This window comes from Lissotriton helveticus, chromosome 5_1 (assembly GCF_964261635.1).
Source record: "Lissotriton helveticus chromosome 5_1, aLisHel1.1, whole genome shotgun sequence".
NCBI lineage: Eukaryota > Metazoa > Chordata > Amphibia > Caudata > Salamandridae > Lissotriton > Lissotriton helveticus.
In genome coordinates this window covers 750,801,602-750,821,833 of record NC_136065.1, presented here as the reverse complement: position 1 = coordinate 750,821,833, position 20,232 = coordinate 750,801,602, and the positions used below count along the sequence as shown (strand labels likewise).

The following is a 20,232-nucleotide window of genomic DNA, read 5'->3' as shown; positions in this document are numbered from 1 at the left end:
TTGGGGATATCAAAGGGCCATAGCAATTGGCTGTAATTGTTTTATAACTCGCCAGAAATCAGACACCCTTGTGTTGGTAGCTTCCAAAATGGCTGGTGTTCGACAATTTGTTGCTGTTTATGCCCTGCTGTAACCAGCATTTGCAACGCAGCAGGTCTCGCATTTACGCAAGTTTGAGCTAATGGCATTGCAAATGACAATGCCTTTTTTTAATGTTTTTTAATTTTTTTAAAAATATTTTATTGAACAAAAAGCAGATGATGTATGATGTCTCCAATTCTGGGGGCACCTTGTATCAGTCCAAACAATCCCTTATGGTGGTGGTTGTAAGTCAACCTTAAAAAGGACAAGCTATCCTAGAGGTAGCATGGACTAAGCAGCCTTAAAGGCTTAACTCAAGAGGGCATGTGAAGTCAGCTGTTTTACCATATACAATCCTGTAATATCAAATGAAAGGACACCACACAAGTTATATATTATAAAAATATATGTATTTATTCTCAGAATAATCCCCTATACTCTTTGAGTATAGAAGCACACGCGTTTAAACAAAAGCACAGTATAACATATGAAAGTTGCACAATTATGGATGAGGCCGGTGGCCACTCAAACCATATATCAAAAAAGTGGTATAAGTATCACTATTCGATCAGTGGTAAGGCCTAGGGCCTTGGGAATCGCTGGGACTACACTGGACTAACAGCAGTTAGGACGGGAGTAGCCCGCGGGATTCGGGTGCAGCGCTAAAAGCACACGCATGCACCAATGCAAAGTCAATGGTGCGTAAATGTTATCGAGTTACAGTTTTAAGAGTCTTCAGACTGGACTAGAAGGACAAAACTTTAGACTTAGACACTAGAGGTGTAAATCAATACAGGAGCACCGGTGTTCAAGAGTTACCTCACCCACAGGAAGCGGGTGCACCGGTGCAAAAGCGTGTCGGGTCTCGTCGTGTAGATCTATGGAGCCTGGAGATGAAGATGCTGCAGGCGGCCAGAAGAGAAGAGTCCGGTTGGATCCAAGGGTGGATCGAAGATGTAGAGTACCTGAAAGCAGAGGGGCCAGAGTCTGGGTCACTAGCCAGTGACCAGGAAGGAACCAGGAAGGAACCAGGCCATGTCGGGCGCAATCAGGTGGTTGTCGTGAAGCTTGTCTCTGCTGCAACGTGGACTCTGGGGCACCGAGGATGTCCTGGAGTGAATCACGAGATGTCCCACGAAGGCTCTCGCTGTCGGCGGTGTCGTCTTCCGAATCGGAGTTAATAGGCCTTGGCAAACGCAACCCACGCAGGATTCGAAGATCGCTTCTTACTCGGATCAGCAAGGTCCGAGCGGGTGCTCCTTTTCAGGGGAGCGAGAGCCAGTCTGGAGCAACCAGACTAGCAGAGCAAATTCAAAGGTTCGTCGGTACTGGGGCCACTAGCCAACAGGCAAGTGACCGTACCAACGCGTCGAGCAGGAAAATGCAAAAGGGCCCCACGCAGCACTCAATGAGTGTGGAGGGGTGAGCTTCGGTGCAAAAGCCGCTCGGGGCTGGAGCTTCTCAAACTCCAATGCACAGCTTCGAGGGAGCCTCGGAAGCTGCACGGTCAGCACTTTGTCGTTTTTCCAAGATTGGCCGCCCCACGCTTCAGGTCGCCTCCACGGGTCTCAGCTTTGCAGGGACTGTGGATCGGGCTGTTGGAAGGCAGGAACGCTGGGTCTTGTTGATCTCTGTCGCTCGAGTTCCGGCGGGAACTGCAACAAAACAAACGGTGTCGTACTGGATGGTGCCTGTTTGCACAGGGTGGTCATTCCTTGACCACAAGGGAGAATCTTCAGTCTTCCACGTCGAGTGGGATGTCGAAGGGTCCAGAGTTTCCTTTCATAAGTTTCAGTCAGGATAATCTGATGTGCATTGGCACAGCTCCTACCTTTATTCCAAATCAAGGGGCTGGATTACCTGCTAGGTCCCTCCTATGGGTGGGACCCCGGAAGGGGGTGGTTACACCCCTTTCCCTTTGTCCAGTTTCGCACCAGGACTGGGGCTGGAGTGCCCCAGAACCGGTTTGACTGGGTTTTGCCTGGGACACCTTGTGTGCCCCATGCAGTGTCTAGTTTCTTTCAACCCTCCCTGCTCCAATCCACTATCTCATGTCTGGGGTGGTGTAGCACCTCCCTGTGACAGGAAACCCTCTGTCCAGGCCTCCCCTGCCAAGTTTCGGTCAGCAGCAGGAGGTCAGACTTGTGTCGGGGCAGCAGCATCCATTTTGTGATGCTGAGGCTCTGGTTAGGATTAACCGCGTTTTAAGTAAAGTAACATGTCTTCTCCCTCTAGAAGGGTGGAATGCTACCCCCATGGCCAGAACTGGCGAGGGGGTAGTATTCCAAAGTGTATGACACCAAACATGACATGTTTTGATAAAGCCAAACCAAAGTTAGCATTAACCGCGAGGATTATAATGCACGAACACTGCAGACAGGCTCAGCTCATGCTAGAGCACCATCTCACATAAAACCAAGCACTCTGTCTCCAGGATTGTAAAGGCCTGCCATAGGAGTGACTTATAGGTATACATGTGTCCAGATATAGGTTTAGACATAGGTATACTACATCTAAGCAAGGGGTGATTACACGACCTTGCCCCAGCTGAGTGATCAGCCAGTTGTGTCAATTTGGATGGGCAGCCAGGAGTGGCAAAAGATATGCTGCAGCCCCTGGTAGGCCTTGGATGCACCTATGCCCTGGGCACCTATAGTGCACTGTACAGGGGCTGATAAGGTGACCCAATCCAATTTAGTTATGCACCTAGGGTACTTGGAGTCCATTTTAAAGAGAGAGCAGATAGCCTGGGGCTCTGAATAGCAGGGTCCTAGGCCAACTAAGTAAAAAACCAGCTAAACACAAGGCAAAAAATCTGGGGTAACCATAGTCAGGTGTCCACCATCCTACAATGATCATGAATTACAATCTTGACATAGAATACGTACAGTACAGCAGTGTATCACAGGCACAATTACGAAGTAGGTTTTGGCTTTTGAAACATAAATAAAACGCATTGTTATTTGCAATGTAAATAGCTCAAACTCGTGTAAATATGAGACCTATTGAATTGGAAATGCTTGTTTATTTTTGATGTACCATCCTAAGTGGGAAGGATCTGTCCAGATGTCAGTCCTGTGCTCACTGTGCCACGGGAACCATGCTACACCTAACCGATAAGCCCAATCCAACCGAAACCAGTTTTGGGTTGCCTGATTTCTAGTGTAGGAGAACATGACCTAGCAGTTCGGTATGAACTGTTCCTAGTGGAGCAGGATCAAAACTTATTTTCATGTGGCCGAGTCCCGTCTGAGGTGGCATGGTGAGCAAAAAAACAATTAGTTGGAAAGTTACCCCACGCAACTTTTAGTGGATAGACAAATTGTAGTTATCCTCCCATCACTTTCTATTGTTTAAGGTGGGGCTCTGCTGCGTCACTTCCTATGGCAGTATGAAATCACTGCTGAGCCTTATGGCCTTACCTACTGATGCATAGGGAGCATTGCTTTAAAAATCCTGTGATTGTGTCCGGCGCCCGGGAAGATTCTAAAGGTGAGGAATCTGCTGTTAGATGGAGTAACCACCAGAAAGAGCCTTACAGATGGTAGGTAATTTATTCTTTTATTCTGAACTACTTGTTTTGCCTATGTTTCTGTGCAAAGGGGATAGAAAGTATGGCCTGCTGTGTTAGCCCTGTTTGATACATTTAGTTTAAAAATACAGAGGAGATACTATGACCCTGCTTATGACTAGGTTAAATTCCGATCCTTGTGCGAGCTAGTAAGATCTTACCTAAGAATCACAATTCCTAGATGTGCCATATATGTTTACTCCTGCTCTTTACCCTGGACAGATTTCGCCAGTTACAACCTGGAGAGATATTTTAAGGTCAAAGGCCTATTGTGAGAATTTTCTGTGATTGATACTAAATACTCTTGTGATGCCAATTTTCTATGTCCAAAACACTGAACAAGAGTTATATATTGCATTGTTTATAGCCTTCACTCGAGGGTTTCAGTGTTTACCAGTGTGACGCATATCTTTCCACATCTATAGCATCCGTTCCCAAGTGCCCTTACTGCTGACATGAACTGTAAACTCCGCAAGAACTCTTTTGTCAACAGACGTAAATGTACTTAAGACACTGATGCACACAACTTTAACAATCTGTGTAGAGAATTGATCCAGAACTTTGAAAAGTGACAGGTACTCGAGCAAAGGCGAATTTGACAGAGGAATAAATGTCTATTCTGCAGAGTGAAATGTTAAAATTCGGTTTTAGGATCAGCTTGTTATTCACCACAGTCGTTCACATCCAGTTCTATGTCCAATTCTTATTTTCCCCATTTCCATTTTTTACCTTTTCCATTTTTTTTCCTCTTAACTTTTGACTAGTTCTCTTTTTGTTTTGGTCTACTGCATAACCCGACTTTTATACACTTAATGATTTACCTATGCTGGGCTCCTCACTCCATCGTTTTGCATTCTGGCTTTGTTTTTTAATTAATCTAATTAGACTCTCAGGTTCATAACTATCACTTGGACACTGTTTCTAGAAGACGGTTAGCAGCTACATGATGACAAGGTGTCTACCAGCTTCCTAGACATACCCAGTTTCTCTCTGCAATCATACTTTTATTTTTTTTGACATTTCAGTTTCCTCATTTATTCTAAAGTGCATTTGTATTTTGTGTATATCTTCACCTCTTAATTTGGTTCTATCCAGGTGCTGCGGACTCTTCTACTCACTCCAGTAGGCGCACATCTTACGAACGAGTCTGTGTGTGAGATCATGCAGTCCTGTTTTCGAATATGTTTTGAAATGAGACTCAGCGGTAAGTTGGCTTCCTTGTTGAAGCAACCTTCCTCTACAGCCTAACCTTGTACCATGTAAAAATATAGAACAGCAGCAAATTCTCTATTCATTCCTTTTTTACTGGTGTTCTGTGCCTCCACAGTTTTCACCTATTTTGGTTTTTTCTACATTAACCCCTTACAAGCACCTGGTGCCTCTTTGCCGTCCATCCACTAAGGGATGGAGAACTGCTGTTTGTTTTAATCTTTTTGCCATAATCTTTTATAAATGAGACTTGTATTGAACAGTTTGAGAGGAGCCGCTTGATACCACACATCATAATGACACCTATCTTATTTGTTTTGTCTTTGCAGAGTTATTGAGAAAATCTGCTGAGCACACACTTGTTGACATGGTGCAACTGCTCTTCTCAAGGTAAATATTTCATGTGAGTGCCCCAGTCTTGCTTACACTGCCTGTTAGGACTTTCATATTCTGCTCTTCTACTGAGTCCACAAGCAAAGTTTCTTTGACTAGTGTTAATTGCAAATTAAGGTTATTGTTATCAAGTTGGTGTTGCTATATGCACTGACATCTATGAAAAATACTTCTTTGTGCTAAGTACGGCAGTATTCTTTTAACGGGATGGTGAGTCCTCAAAGCCACCAATAGTTCCGAATGTATGCCATACCCACCCAAATAGAGGGAATAATCACTAGTGAATATCTTGATTGTCCATCATAAATGCCACTGTTTTCGCTTTTTTTATACAAGGTGTAAATATGGCACTGCTTCCGACAGGTGATAAAAATAGAATATGTGCAACGTTTCTTATATTGTTATAACATACCACTTATTTCATAGTGCACAGATGACTTATCACTTTACTACAAGAGGTTGTCACGCAGATGATGATTTTTTTTAAATATTATTAGCGACAGGAGCACAGTGCAAAGAAGAAAATATATTTACAAAAGAGAACTCAAAACTAATAAAAGAAATGGACTTGTGAAGCCTGAATTCCTAAAAATGTCAACCACTCCATTGCCATAACCTTAAACGCCTCACCTGGAAAAAGGACAACATAAGCAATTTTATGGATTAATGTATTAGCATCTTGGAGAAATCCAAAACCGAACCATCTAGCATCCGAGCCTGGGAGTCATTTACTAGAGAGCTAAATCAAAAGTGTTCTAAGCAAACAACTGGCAGAAAAGCAGGAAAACCATTGGGGCAGCATGGTTCACCAAAAGGCTCATATTTCAAAAACAACAATTGAATAAATATTTACAACAACTAAGAACTCGGGGCTTATCCTCCATCCAAGACCAACTGCTTCTAATCTCCAAAGCCAAAAAAGACTTTAAGAGAGGCATTAAGGCAGCTAAGAAAGCATTCCATGAACATATTTGGGCAAAACTCCATTACTCTTGTAAACAAAGAGACTCCAAGCTCTTCTGGGAAATTATCAACCAGTTAACCAACGGCAGGAACCGACACCACAACTCGGACATCATGGAGGAAACATGGAGAGCCCACATTGAATTACTATATAATGAAACTCCACCTCCAGGCATCTTCGATTGTGGCTTCCAACTAAATAACGTAGCTATTGCCAGAGATCAAGTAAATAACGACTCCCCTTCTGCCGCAGATCCTCAAAGAACAAGTCTTAAAAACAATAAAAAATCTAAGATCTGACTGTGCCTTGTTTCTGCACAATCCACCATTTTGGGCGGATAACCTAACTCCTCTTTTTTCGGACATCCTAGCCTCTAACACGATCCCTGACTTCTGTAGGGGAAGTATTTTAAGCCCAATATATAAATCGTGCAGTCGTTCCGATCCTTCAAATTACAGATTGATCGCGTTCATTGATGTGAAGGCTAACATATACTCTTCAAACCTGCTGGCAGACCTAGAGGACTGGGCGGCATGAATAAACCTTATTGCCCCAGTATTGGAACGTTCATAGATTCCCATGCTTCTGTATCATTCCCCGTCGTCGGAATGGGAGTCTCGGTAACAAAAATAACATAGCAGTAGGTACAAAAGAGAAAGAAAAAAGGCCTAGGCCTCATTCCCTTTTGTTGCATATCCACCTCTTTTTGTAAAAGAGACCAAACTTACGCATCAGACAATCAGAAGAGCCTCACCCCATAGAACCCTCCTAAAGGAACCTCAGAGCCTCAGATTTTCTACCGCACGTTGTGCTAGGGAGTCTCCTTTGAGCTCTGCTCAACTTCTACTCTTCAGGAAGTTTCTTAAAGGTTTTTTCTTCAGATTGTTAGCTGTTCCTTCCAGGCTGTCTGACAAGGAGAAGAAGAAGACCCTTTTCAAGCCATGTTCCACCTGTGGCAAGAAAAGGCTGTTCATTGAGGATAAGCATAAAGACTGCATCTATTGACTCTATCCTGACCACAAGGCTGCAGACTGTAAGATCTGTCGCACCTTCTCAACCAAGACCCTCTGGGACCGTGAGGGTAGGCTTCTGACATGGCTCCAGAAATTGGAGTCCAGGAAGGATACTGTCTCCAGTGAAAGTGAGGACTCTGTGTCTAAGTCTTCGTCAAGAAGGTCAGTCAAAAGGGGTAGGGGTTCCCCTTCTCCTTCTGTGGAGCATCCTTCTAAGGCCTCAAAAAAGACCCCCAGAGAGTCTGAGAGCCATGGTCCAGGCGAATCTCCTCACCGTGGTGAAAAGGGGAGGGTGGGACCATCTACGCCTTCAAAGGGTTTGAAGACTGATCCAGCCTTCAGATAACCCTCTTCCCCAGCTTCGGCAAAGTCTGACAGGAGTTCCAAGTCGTCGTCGACGAAGGCTCCGTCGACGAGGAAAAAGAAGCCTAAGCTGACACTGGTTCCGTTGACGGGACAACCGACGACGACAGGATCGTCGACGACGGCTACAAGATCGTCGACGGAGTCGTTGATGAGGATGCAGATGACGACAACGTCGACGACGACAACGTCGACGAAGGAGTCGTCAACGAGAAGTTCGTCGACGGTGGTGACGACGACAGTGTCGTCGATGAGAGCCTTGACGACGACAACATTGACAACGTCCACGGCGGGGAAGTCGCCAGTCTAGTCGTCGACGGCAGCGACGACGACGCCTATCTTGTCGCGAGTGTTTCAGTGTCGACGAAGCATATTCCGTCGACGAAGCCGACGACAGCGGCATTTTCAGTTCCATCGTCGACGATTTTGGCATCGGAAAAGAGAATCACTATCTCAATGACCAGAATTACGTCAGACATGACTTCTCCAAGGAGGGTAACCTTGCCGCCAGTACTACTGTTGAGTGAGGAGGAGTCAGAGGAGGAGTATCAGGACTCATATGACTATGTGACAGTCCCTCTCAACTTCTGGTAAAGTGCCAGGAGACGGATTCAGAAGGAGGGTATGACCAAGAGGGTGATCATCATCATCATCATCATTCTGCCCAACCACATTAATCTTTGGATCAGGGCATGGTTTCAGTTCCGTCTTCTTTCTTGCAAGACCTACACCTGATGCTACAGGATTACAAATCTAGAGCAGCAAAGCCTGCTCAGGCTCCAATTGTACAGGCCGTTCCTGTCTACCTCAACAGCTGTTCCTGAGGTACCAACTCAGGTGTCTCCTCCATCACAGACACAAATCCCAGAAGAGCCTTCCAGGCCAGTAAACACCCATGATTATTCCTCGGATGAGGATCATAATTCAGACGATGGTGATCAAGCTACTGAATGGGATGAATACATCATTCCGGACCCTCCATCTCCTTCTGGTGCGAGCTGCCAATGCCCTGGCAATATTGGGCAGATACGACCGCCAGCTTTGGTGTGATGTCGCTCCTTTCCTGGATCAGCTTCCTCCAGAATCGAAATCAAAGGCAAAAAAGATCTTACAAGAGGGGGAGGCGACCTCAATGGAGATCATTGACTGCGCCATGGACATTGCTACGATGGCGTTTCGCTCGTTAGCTGGGGCTGCAGTCCTCCGTCGCCAGGGGTGGCTGAAGGCCACCTTGTTTCGACCTGAGATACAAAATAAGATCCTAGATCTTACTTTTGATGGGGAAGCCCTATTCGGAAAGATAATTGACGACATTCTCCAAGACATCAAAAAAGACACGGAGACCGCCAGATCTTTCGTTACGCTTCAGTACCGCAAAACTCCTTTTAAAGGATCCAGAGGCAGAGGTACGAACTACAGAGGATCCTATCAGCAACAGCGATATTCATCCTACGGCTCAGGATCCCAGCAATACCGCCAGCCTTATCAACAAAGGCAGGGCCAATCCTCCAATTACTCCAGGCCTTACAACAAGGGGAAACAGGCTCAACGGGGACGTGATTCCTCCAAACGTCAATAGCGGCCTCCTGGCTCTTCCTACTGTGCCCTCCTCCAGGAAGTCATCAGTTGGAGGCAGGGTATCCCAATACCTTCACAATTGGTCCAGGATAACATTGTACCGTTGGGTGCTCAACATCATTCGAAAGGGCCATACCTTTGAATTCACTCAAATCCCGCCATCCAAAGCCCCTGCCGCCATTCCATCGAAACACCTGCGTCTTCTGCGGCTCGAAGCACATCAGATGCTCCTGAAAGGGGCAATAGAGCCAGTTCCTGCCAACCAAAAAGGACAAGGATTCTATTCCAGGTTCTTCCTGGTAAGGAAGACGCTAGAAAAATGGCGTCCCATTTTAGATCTCAGGGAGCTCAACACCTATCTCATCTCCCTGTCTTTCCGGATGGTCTCTCTTCAAGACATCCTGCGGCTCATCAATCCGGGGGATTTCATGGCCACGCTCGATCTCGAAGATGCGTACGTTCATGTACCAATTCACCCAGCGCACAGAAGGTTCCTACGCTTTACAGTAGCCAAGAGCCATTTTCAATTCAGGGTTTTACCCTTTGGTCTTCGCTCAGCCCCGAGGATTTTCACAAAGGTGCTGGCGCCAGTAGCGGCTTTCCTGCGAAGGAATCATTTTCAAGTCTTTCCTTACCTGGACGACTGGTTGCTGAAGGCCCCGTCCAGGGGAGCTGCACAGGACGTGGTTCAGGCTTGTACAAACCTGTTTCAAAATCTGGGTCTCACGTTAAACAAGGACAAATCGTCTCTGATCCCATCCAGGGAAGCACGTTTCCTGGGAGCAATCCTGAACTCAAAACTCTCAAAGGCTTTTCCAACTCTAGAAAGATGAGAGAAACTGCAGTCCATGTCTCTGGACATACAAAGAAGAAGGTGTCTTTCAGTACGCCGCTACAAGTCTCTGCTGGGGGTAAAGTCATGATGTATACCACTGATACCTCACTGCAGACTGCAAATGCGTCCTCTTCAAGAACAACTGGACATCCAGTGGACACAAGTTCACGGGTCATTCGACGACAAAGTAAACATCACCCTGTCAATGAAAAGAGCGGCCCGGTGGTGGACAGAACAGAGAAACCTTTCCCAAGGTCTATCCTTCGTAAGCGATCCGTCTCCTCCGGTGGTGACAACGGATGCGTCCTTGGAGGGCTGGGGAGCAGTGATGCAACACCTGCATGTCAGTGGCCATTGGCCTCCTCACGATCGTCGGCTCCACATCAATCTCTTGGAGCTAAGGGCAATAAAACTGGCTCTGCAAGCCTTTCTCCCTGGCCTAAAAGATTCACAAGTGCTCATCAGGACGGACAACACCACGGTCATGCATTATGTGAACAAGGAGGGAGGAACCAGGTCTCTCCCATTGTCGCAGGAAGCTCAGGAGATCTGGGAATGGGCGATCCTTCATGGAATGTCGCTGCAGGCAGAACACTTGCCAGGAGTTCTAAACGAAAATGCCGACAGATTGAGCAGGTTATCCACGGTCAGTCACGAGTGGGAGCTGAACCAGTGGGTTCTGGAAGAGGTGTTTTATCCGTGGGGAAGACCAACAATAGATCTCTTTGCCACACAGACCAACAAGAAATGCCGGTCTTATGCAAGCAGACATCACCAACAAGGATCATTGGGAAACGCGCTTTCGATAGCCTGGTCGAGGACATTTGTCTACGCCTTTCCCCCCATTCCACTGATCCCGAGATTGATCAAGAAGATCAAAGTGGAACCATGCAGGATGATCCTAATAGCCACTGCTTGGCCGAGACAGTTCTGGTACACGGAGCTCCATCTGCCATCGCTAGCTCCTCCTCTTCCCTTGAGGGCTATTCCAGATCTCCTCACAATGTCCGAAGGACAGGTTTGGCATCTAGATCCACAGTCGTTGCACCTGACAGCATGGCTCCTGAGCAGCGAGAATTTATGAATCTCCCCATCTCAAACGAAATTAAGGAAGTCCTCTCCCAGGCGAGAGCTCCTACCACAAACAGGACTTACCGCTTACAATGGAAGAGATTTTGTATTTGGTGCAGGAGACAGAAAGTTGACCCCTTTACTTCAAAGCCTCATCAGCGTCTACCTTATCTCTTGTCCCTGGCTAAGTCGGGGCTGGCCCATTCTTCTATAAAGGTTCATTTGGCAGCCATTTCAAGATACAGACGGTCTGAGTCAGGTCCTTCGTTGTGGTCTACCAAGAATTGTGAAACAATTTTTAAAAGGCTTGTTCCGGGTCTATCCACCAGTTAGGCCTCCCTCCGCCTCCTACCTGGCACCTAAATCTAGTCCTCACTCAACTCATGAAAAGCCCATTTGAACCAATTCACTGTTCAAACATGAAGTTCCTTTCATGGAAATTGGCTCTCCTCCTTGCCCTCACATCGGCAAGACGTATTGGAGAATTGCAGGCTCTCACAATCCAAGAACCTTTTCTGCAATTTAAAAGAAACACCGTTATTTTGAGAACTAACCCATGGTTCATACCCAAGGTACCTCCACTTCAACGAGCCGGTTATTCTGAAGGCGTTCTTTCCTCACCCAGCTACTCCAGCGGAGAAGTCGCTACATTCTCTGGATGTTCAACGATGTTTAAAATTCTATTTGGATCATACCAAGGGATTTCGGAAATCCTCCCAATTGTTTGTTGCCTTTGGGGGTCCAAGCAAGGGTCTCCCGCTGTCAAAACAAGGGATTGCAAGATGGATTACAAGTGCCATTCTGTAGTAGGGGATCTCTGTGTATAGTCATATTCTCTTCCAGGGGATCCTCATCAATAGTCATAAGCATTAGAATATTCCCGCCCATGCGCGGGACCCCGGAAACAATATATTATATGTGCCCCACATATATATAGACATATATATATATATATATATATATATATATATATATATATATATATATATATATATATAAATAAGCAATTGCAGCCAAATAAAACAATAGAGCTGGAATATGCAGTGAAGAATTTCCACAATACAGTGTATTTTGCATTAGAAACATGAAACAACACCAATGCTTGTTTAGAAACTGTTTTAATGCTTAGAAAACAGTAGAAATTCTCATAACACACTGTAAGCATATACAGCTCCCAGGCTGCATTGCAAAATCCCAGTCTAAAAAGACTGAAAAGCTAACCTGTAGCTGAATGTACTAAAACTGACGCTGTGCCTTTAAGGCACCTCAGCCCCTAGCTTCCCATCATGCCTCAGGGGTTACAGTTAGGTCAGTTGTTCTTTCCGGCTCCTTCAGGAAGGACCCTGGATACTCAGCTCCACATTTTTCTGCCTTTTTCAGTCAGAAAATCTTCAAAAGAACAATTTTTTGATTTACTTTGACTTTTCACAGCAGAGTCAAGTAAATAACTGCTTAGCAGTCAATTTTTTGTGAGGTTTTCCTTTCAGGATGCCCTCATTATTTGATGATTGCCCTTCTTGTGGCCACAAGAAGGCAAAAACGGACTCTCATGAGGTCTGTATTTTATGCTTGCCAGAGGATCATGATCCTAAAGACTGTTCTCATTGTAAAAATCTGTCTGACAGAACTCTTAAAGACAGAGAGAGGAACAGGCTCTATGGTCTGGCCCAGAGATCCATGAGAGGAAGATCTGCAGAGAGGAAGAGTTCAAAGAGACCCAGAACTCCCTCCAAAGGCAAGTCAGAGCGTCCATCAACCTCAGCACCGGGCTCGGCGCTGAAAAAACGACATCTGATGGACAGTTCGAGAGAAAAAGCTCCGTCGACGTCGAGATCGGCGTCGATGAGGAAATCGTCGTTGAAAAAAGGTTCGCCGTCGTCGAAGAAAGCTCCGCCGTCTTCAACTAGGCGACGATCGGCGTCGAGAGAAGCCACGAGATCGCCGTCGACGAGAGGTTCGACGTCAAGACATAAGTCAACTCCGCCGCCGTCAACCAGGCGACGGTCGGCGTCGAGAGACAGATCACACTCGCCGTCGTCTCGACGTCGACAGGCTTCGAAGAGTGTGACACCTCCGCCGACGTCTCCACGGAGGCGCTCGGCGTCGAGGAGCAAGAGCCCCCTCGGACGATCGTCGTCGAGGAAGGGATCATCGAAGGCACGTCGGCGCTCGTCGTCGAGGATGTCCGATCCTCCGCCGTCGCCACATGCCAGGTCGATGACATCTCCGTCGCCGACAGATCAACGTCGGCCGACGTCGAGAGCTCCGTCGACGGCAGGGCTATGCCGTTCGACGTCGAGACCTCCGTCGACGGCAGGACAACGCCGTTCGGCGTCGAGGGAGAAGACTCCGCCGTCGGTGCATCATCGCCGATCGACGTCGAGGGACCGCAGATCATCGTCAAAGCATTCAATCACCCCGTCGACGCCGCAGAGGCGTTCGACGTCGAGGGAAAGGCTTTTGAGACGTCCTCCAATGAGACGGAGATCTCCTTCGGTGCCTTCGACAGTCCTAGTGACACAATCTGCTTCACTCCATTCCTCCTCAAGTGCCTCGGGTTCAACGGGGTCATCTTCTAGGAGTAGGAGTCCGGTTCAGAAGAATCCCCAGCGGGGTTACACTTCACATATAAGACTCTCGCCAAGATGGTATGCTCCTTTGAGTAATTGGAAGGATTCTAAGGCACCAGAGAGACTTCAAAGGTACTTGAGTCCAGTCCACGGGTCTCCTCTTCAGCAAGCAGAAGAGGCAGATGGACAGAGTCCTGCCATTCACCGATCACGCTCACGAGAGAGAAGAGCGGACAGGTCGCATGCCCCTAGGGTCTCCCGATCGCCAAGGAGGGAGCAACCCAAATCTCGAACACCGAGAAAGGAGGTACGGACTGAGAGATCGAGATCTCCAGTACATCAGAGGGTATCACGTTCCCCTCGAAGGGAGGAACGACCTAGGAGATCACCGGTGAGGAAGGAGCATTTTCACCACAGGAGAAGAAGAACTCCATCATCCTCCCCTCCATCTTCGCCTAGATCTTCTAAAGGGGACTACTCTCCGACGCTGGCAGACAGCCCTCGTTCAAGAGCTTCCCCTCTTGACGACGTCAACACGTATCTGGACGTTTTGCAAAGGGGTGCTCACAAGCTGAATATAGAAATGACCACTCCAGAGGTGTCCACTACTGTGATTTTTGAGACTCTTCATCACAAATCATATACACGGCCGTTGCTCCCATTAGTTCCAGGAATAATGGACCCAATCAAAGAGGTTTTCCTCACGCCAGCAACGATCAGGGCAGTACCGGCACGTATCCAGAAAAAATATAGGCCGGCTGACTCAGATCCTATCTTTGTTAAAGGTGAGCCTGCGGCGGACTCAGTTATTGTAGCCTCAGCTAGGAAGAATCACACAGTCGCTCCTTCTTCATCACTTCCTCCTGACAAAGACAGCAAGACGCAAGATTCTTGGGGACGCAAGGTATGCAGCACAGCAGCTTCATCCCTGAAAGTCTCTAGTGCATCAGCCCTTCTGGGAAGGTACGATAGAGCCCTATGGGACTCCATGGAGCGATTCAAAGGGAAATTGCCCAAGGAGGACCAGAAGGACTTTGAGGAGACCGTGACGGAGGGCTGTTTGGTGGCAAACCAAATGATTAGTTCATCAGCAGATAACGCCCTTCTAGCTGGACATAACTACTCACATGGGATATGTGCGAGGAGATCCTCTTGGCTGCGTTTAACTGGGCTCAAACCAGATGCCCAGCAGCGCATCCTCAATCTGCCTTTTTCCGTATCTTCACTCTTCGGGGAGCATGCCGATCAGGAAATGGCCCGTATGAAGACTGAGTTAGACACAGTAAAGGCAGTAGGTCTGGAAAAACAGAAAGCACCGTTCAAACGACGCTTCAAGACCAACAAGAACCGGGGAAGCCAACAGAGGGTTCAAACCCCTCAATGGTCTCAAAACAAGCCGCAAGGAAAGCCACAATACAGAGGAGGAAGGTCAAGCAGAGGTAGAGGCGGACATCATCAGTCCTCTACCACACCTAGAGGAGGCAAGGCCTGAGCAGTGGCTTCCTCTGACGCCGTTACCCACTCCAGTGGGAGGAAGTGCTGCACAACATCTGGCAGAGTGGGTCAGCATCACGAAAGATCGGTGGGTGCTGAATATACTGCGCAATGGATATGCGCTACGTTTCAGGAAGAAACCACAACCGGCTCCTCCAAAAAAGTGTCGCTCGTACCAACTAGAGCTCCTCAAAAAGGAAGTGAGCGCCCTCTTAAAGAAAAACGCAATCGAAGAGGTACCCCTATCCCAAAGGGGGAAAGGAGTGTACTCAAGATATTTCCTTGTCCCCAAAAAAGACCAAGAAGGCAAATTCAGACCAATTTTGGATCTTCGACTCCTCAACAAAGTGGTGGTCAAAGAGAAGTTTCGCATGTTGGCACTCCACCAAATATGTCCTCATCTACAGATCGGAGATTGGATGTGTTCGGTGGATTTACAAGACGCGTACTTCCACATTCCTATTACACCAGGTCATCGAAAGTACTTGAGGTTCCTGGTAGGGTCCAAGCATTACCAGTTCAAAGTGCTTCCTTTCGGACTCAAATCCGCACCAAGGGTCTTCACCAAGTGCATGGCAGTGGTAGCGGCGTGTCTACACAAAAAAGGTCTCTTTGTGTACCCATATCTAGACGACTGGCTCCTGAAGAGTCCGTCCCCTCGTCAAGCCACCAAAGACTGTCACCTGTGTCTCCAACAACTACACAGGCTCGGCCTCCACGTGAACACAGAAAAATCAGTCCTGCAGCCCACGCAAACTATCCACTATCTGGGTGCAGTTCTAGACACAAAGTTAGGAAGAGCGTTTCCTTCGCAGGAGAGACTGTCTTCCATGGGACAAAAATGCAAAAAGTTACTTCAGTTTCCTCGTCCAAAGGTGCGAGAAGTAGCGTCTCTTTTGGGCTCCATGGCGTCCTGCATCTTCCTAATACCGAACGCCAGGTTGAGGATGCGGCCTCTACAAGAGTCTGTGGAGGATCAGTGGGACCAAGCGACGGGAGATTGGGAGGACCGAATCATCCTGTCTCAATCAGCACTGACCTCAATAAAGTGGTGGACTCGCCCTCGGAATGTCCTGCAGGGAGTCCCTTTTCAGCAACCTCTTCCTTCGCTGTCTGTGGTAACGGACGCATCTCTAGAAGGCTGGGGTGCTCACATGGGTCATCTTCAGATTCAGGGTCGCTGGTCGACCAACCTTCAGACATACCACATCAACATGCTGGAGCTTCGAGCAGTTCATCTGGCGCTCAAAGCGTTCTTTCCAGCAATATCAACGGACAAAATCCTGGTTCAGACGGACAACACTACAACTATGTTCTATCTGAACAAGCAGGGAGGAACTCGATCTCGCCCTCTGTCTCTGGAGGCCCAGACAATCTGGCACTGGCTTCTGGCTCGGGGACTGTCGGTGGTGGCAGTGCACCTTCCAGGCGAGCTAAACACAAAAGCGGACGCACTCAGCAGGCACTTCGAAGATCAACCAGACTGGGTGCTACACGACGAAGTAGTCGAAGAACTCTTCCGTTGCTGGGGTCGTCCAGACATAGACTTATTTGCGGACGACGAAAACGCCAAATGCCACGCCTTCGCGTCCAGGTTCCACCGGCCAGGGACGCAAGGGAACGCTCTCCTGCTGGAGTGGACAGGAATGTTCGCTTATGCTTTTCCCCCTCTGGCACTGATTCCGAAGGTGGTGGCCAAGCTCATCAGATCGAGCATGGACATGATCCTAATTGCTCCGGATTGGCCGCGACAATGGTGGTATCCAGACCTGTTACATCTGTCGCTGTGTCCACACAGACGTCTTCCGTGCAGGCCAGACCTGCTGAGCAAGATGAACGGGAGGATCCTGCATCCCAACCTCCCGTCGCTGAACCTGACTGCATGGCTCCTGAGGTCTTGCAATATGGACACTTAAATCTGCCTCCGGAATGTATGAATATTTTAAGAGAGGCAAAGAGACCTTCCACAAGGGCGTCTTATGCGTTCAAGTGGAAACGTTTTTTCATTTGGTGTAAGGACCATGGCTTTGATCCCACCAAAGGACAAGAAGAGGTAGTTCTTCCATACCTCCTATACTTAGCGACATCAGGGTTGAAATACGCTTCTATTAGGGTTCATCTATCCGCCATAGTAGCGTACAGAAAATCACCTGCACAAACATCGTTTTTTCAAGTCCCAGTGGTGAAAGATTTCCTTCAGGGATTAAAGAAGGTCTATCCCCCTGTGAGAAATCCTTCTCCTCCCTGGGAGTTGAACCTGGTTCTCTCCAGGCTGATGTCTACACCGTTTGAGCCTATACACAAGGCCTCCTTGCAGCATCTCACTTGGAAGGCGGCCTTCTTGGTGGCAATAACCTCTGCGCGCAGGGTTAGCGAGATACAGGCACTCTGCACCAAGGAACCTTACACTGTGTTTCACCACAACAGAGTAGTAATGAGGGCTCACCCATCTTTTCTTACAAAGGTGGTATCGGATTTTCATATAAATCAAACGATTACCCTTCCTTCGTTCTTTCCTAACCCATCGACCCCAGCTGAGAGGTCGTTGCACTCGTTAGATCTTAAACGGGTGCTAAAGTTTTACCTAGAAAAAACTAAGGACACCAGAAAGACAGACCAACTCTTTGTCAATTATGGTGCTATGAGGACCGGGTTTGCAGCAGCCAAAAGATCCATCTCCAGATGGATTGTCTCTTGTATCAAACTAGCATACCAGCTGGCTGGCAAACCTTTGTTGCAATCACCCAAAGCTCATTCCACTAGAGGGAAAGCAGCCACAATAGCTTTTTTGCATGACATTCCTATGTCAGAAATATGCAAGGCTGCGACATGGAAATCAGTCCATACCTTTACAAGGCATTATTGCCTAGAGTCTGATTCCAGAGCGGATTCTCAAGTAGGGCAAGCCTCCTTGAGAAACCTATTTGGGTAAAATAAGGCCTATTTTTGGGCCTACGGATATGATTATCTGTTGATTCCTTTGCCCGCAGGGATGAGGTGAGGCTCGCTACTCTATTCTAATGCTTATGACTATTGATGAGGATCCCCTGGAAGAGAAGGATTAGTTACTTACCTGTAATCCTAGTTCTCTTCCAGGGGTATCCTCATCAAAGTCATAAGCAACCCTCCCGCCTCCCCGGGCAAAGGACTTTGTTTATTACATAGGAGATGGTTTTTAACCTGTTATTACCATGGTTTGGTTTTCAGTCTCCGAAAAGAACAACTGACCTAACTGTAACCCCTGAGGCATGATGGGAAGCTAGGGGCTGAGGTGCCTTAAAGGCACAGCGTCAGTTTTAGTACATTCAGCTACAGGTTAGCTTTTCAGTCTTTTTAGACTGGGATTTTGCAATGCAGCCTGGGAGCTGTATATGCTTACAGTGTGTTATGAGAATTTCTACTGTTTTCTAAGCATTAAAACAGTTTCTAAACAAGCATTGGTGTTGTTTCTCATGTTTCTAATGCAAAATACACTGTATTGTGGAAATTCTTCACTGCATATTCCAGCTCTATTGTTTTATTTGGCTGCAATTGCTTATTTTTATATATATATATATATATATATATATATATATATATATATATATATTTATATATATATGTCTATATATATGTGGGGCACATATAATATATTGTTTCCGGGGTCCCGCGCATGGGCGGGAATATTCTAATGCTTATGACTTTGATGAGGATACCCCTGGAAGAGAACTAGGATTACAGGTAAGTAACTAATCCATCTAGTGAATAGTCCTGCTCATGAGCGTGGACCCCGGAGCAATCAAAAATAATCTCTTAAGCTGTCTAAAAATGCAGTCCTGCAAAGACACTTAAGAGAGAATTTAAAGACATATAATGCAGCCTATATCCACAGTATACACTGTCCAGTACTTCAGCTAGACATTCCACATTCCACCAAAAACCACAACCAGCACAGCTTGCCAAGTTTTCTTCACAGAGAAAAACTTCCCCTTTTACCAGTAAAACCTCAGGAATGATAGAGAGGAAGGGGAGGTCAGACAAGCCCCATAGGCTGCTATTATGTGGCTCAAAAAGGGATACCGTGCCTTTAAGAAAACTTTCTCAGTATCCCAGAATGCCCTGCAGGTCCCATTTACTTTCAGTTCTTTTTTCCGGCTCCTGCTAGCAGCACCCTAGAGCATTGAGCTCTCCCTTTTTTGGGTTTAATATAGAATGTTTTGCACTTTTATAGTGTATGAGTGTTTACACTCGACGTGTTTTGGTGCCCTCTTCCTCTTCTAGTGTTCTGAGCAGTTCTTTTATCAAAAATGCCTGCATTATTTGATAAATGCCCGGAGTGCTCGAGGAAGAAGGCCAAGTCGTACCCACACTCTGTGTGTATCCTGTGCCTCCCTTCTACTCATCTCCCTGAGAAGTGTGAGGTTTTCCAGACCTTCTCCTCCAGGACCCTGAGAGACGGGAGTCTGGGAGAGGAGTTGGCCTAACGGCTAGGGCGCTCGACCTCGGACCTTGGGATCTGGGTTCGAGTCTCGGTAACGAACCAAAACCTCCTGTGATTCTGGGCAAATCACTTAATCTCCCCGTGCCTAAAATGAATGTGTGTCCGTCCTCATGTAACGTAACTGGTGCTATGTAAAGCGCTCTGATACCTGATTCGGTTCGGGTCTAGTTCGCGCTATATAAAACTCTGCAAAAAGAAGGAAGATCAGGCTCCAAGGACTGGAAAAAGGAAGGCTGCAGAGTCAAGGTGGGTCTAGGCAGGCTGGATCTGCTTCCTCTGCCCATGCTGAGGCCTCTGGGGGGCTCCCCAGCGTCAAGAAGGCCAGAAAGCATCGCCGTTCTCCGTCGACGTCGATACCATCGACGACGGCGTCGAGAGGCATGACGGCGGTCTGCTCCCCGTCTCCCCAGGGCTCTGGTTCGAGGCGGCGTCGATGTTCGGCGTCGAGGGGATTGAAGAGACCGCCGTCGAGGTCGCCGCCGAAGACATCGTCGACGTCATCATTGGCGTCGTCGTCGTGAGGATTCGAGACTGCGTCGGCGCTCGCCGTCGAGGCGACACCGCCCTTCGCCCTCGCGTCGACTCGACGATCAGCGTTGAGAAGGAGGCG

General features: G+C 47.4%; 1 protein-coding gene across 4 annotated transcripts in view; it reads left to right on the top strand.

Annotated features, from left to right (window-relative positions):
* The window catches only part of GBF1 (golgi brefeldin A resistant guanine nucleotide exchange factor 1), a 2,365,494-nt gene that overhangs the window by 373,225 nt on the left and 1,972,037 nt on the right, over nt 1–20,232 (top strand). For all 4 annotated transcript variants that reach the window (XM_078643218.1, XM_078643217.1, XM_078643220.1 and 1 more), the window contains exons 6-7: nt 4,748–4,856; nt 5,191–5,251. In XM_078643218.1, coding sequence (XP_078499344.1) covers nt 4,748–4,856; nt 5,191–5,251 — 170 coding nt within the window. The remainder of the gene's footprint in view (nt 1–4,747; nt 4,857–5,190; nt 5,252–20,232) is intronic.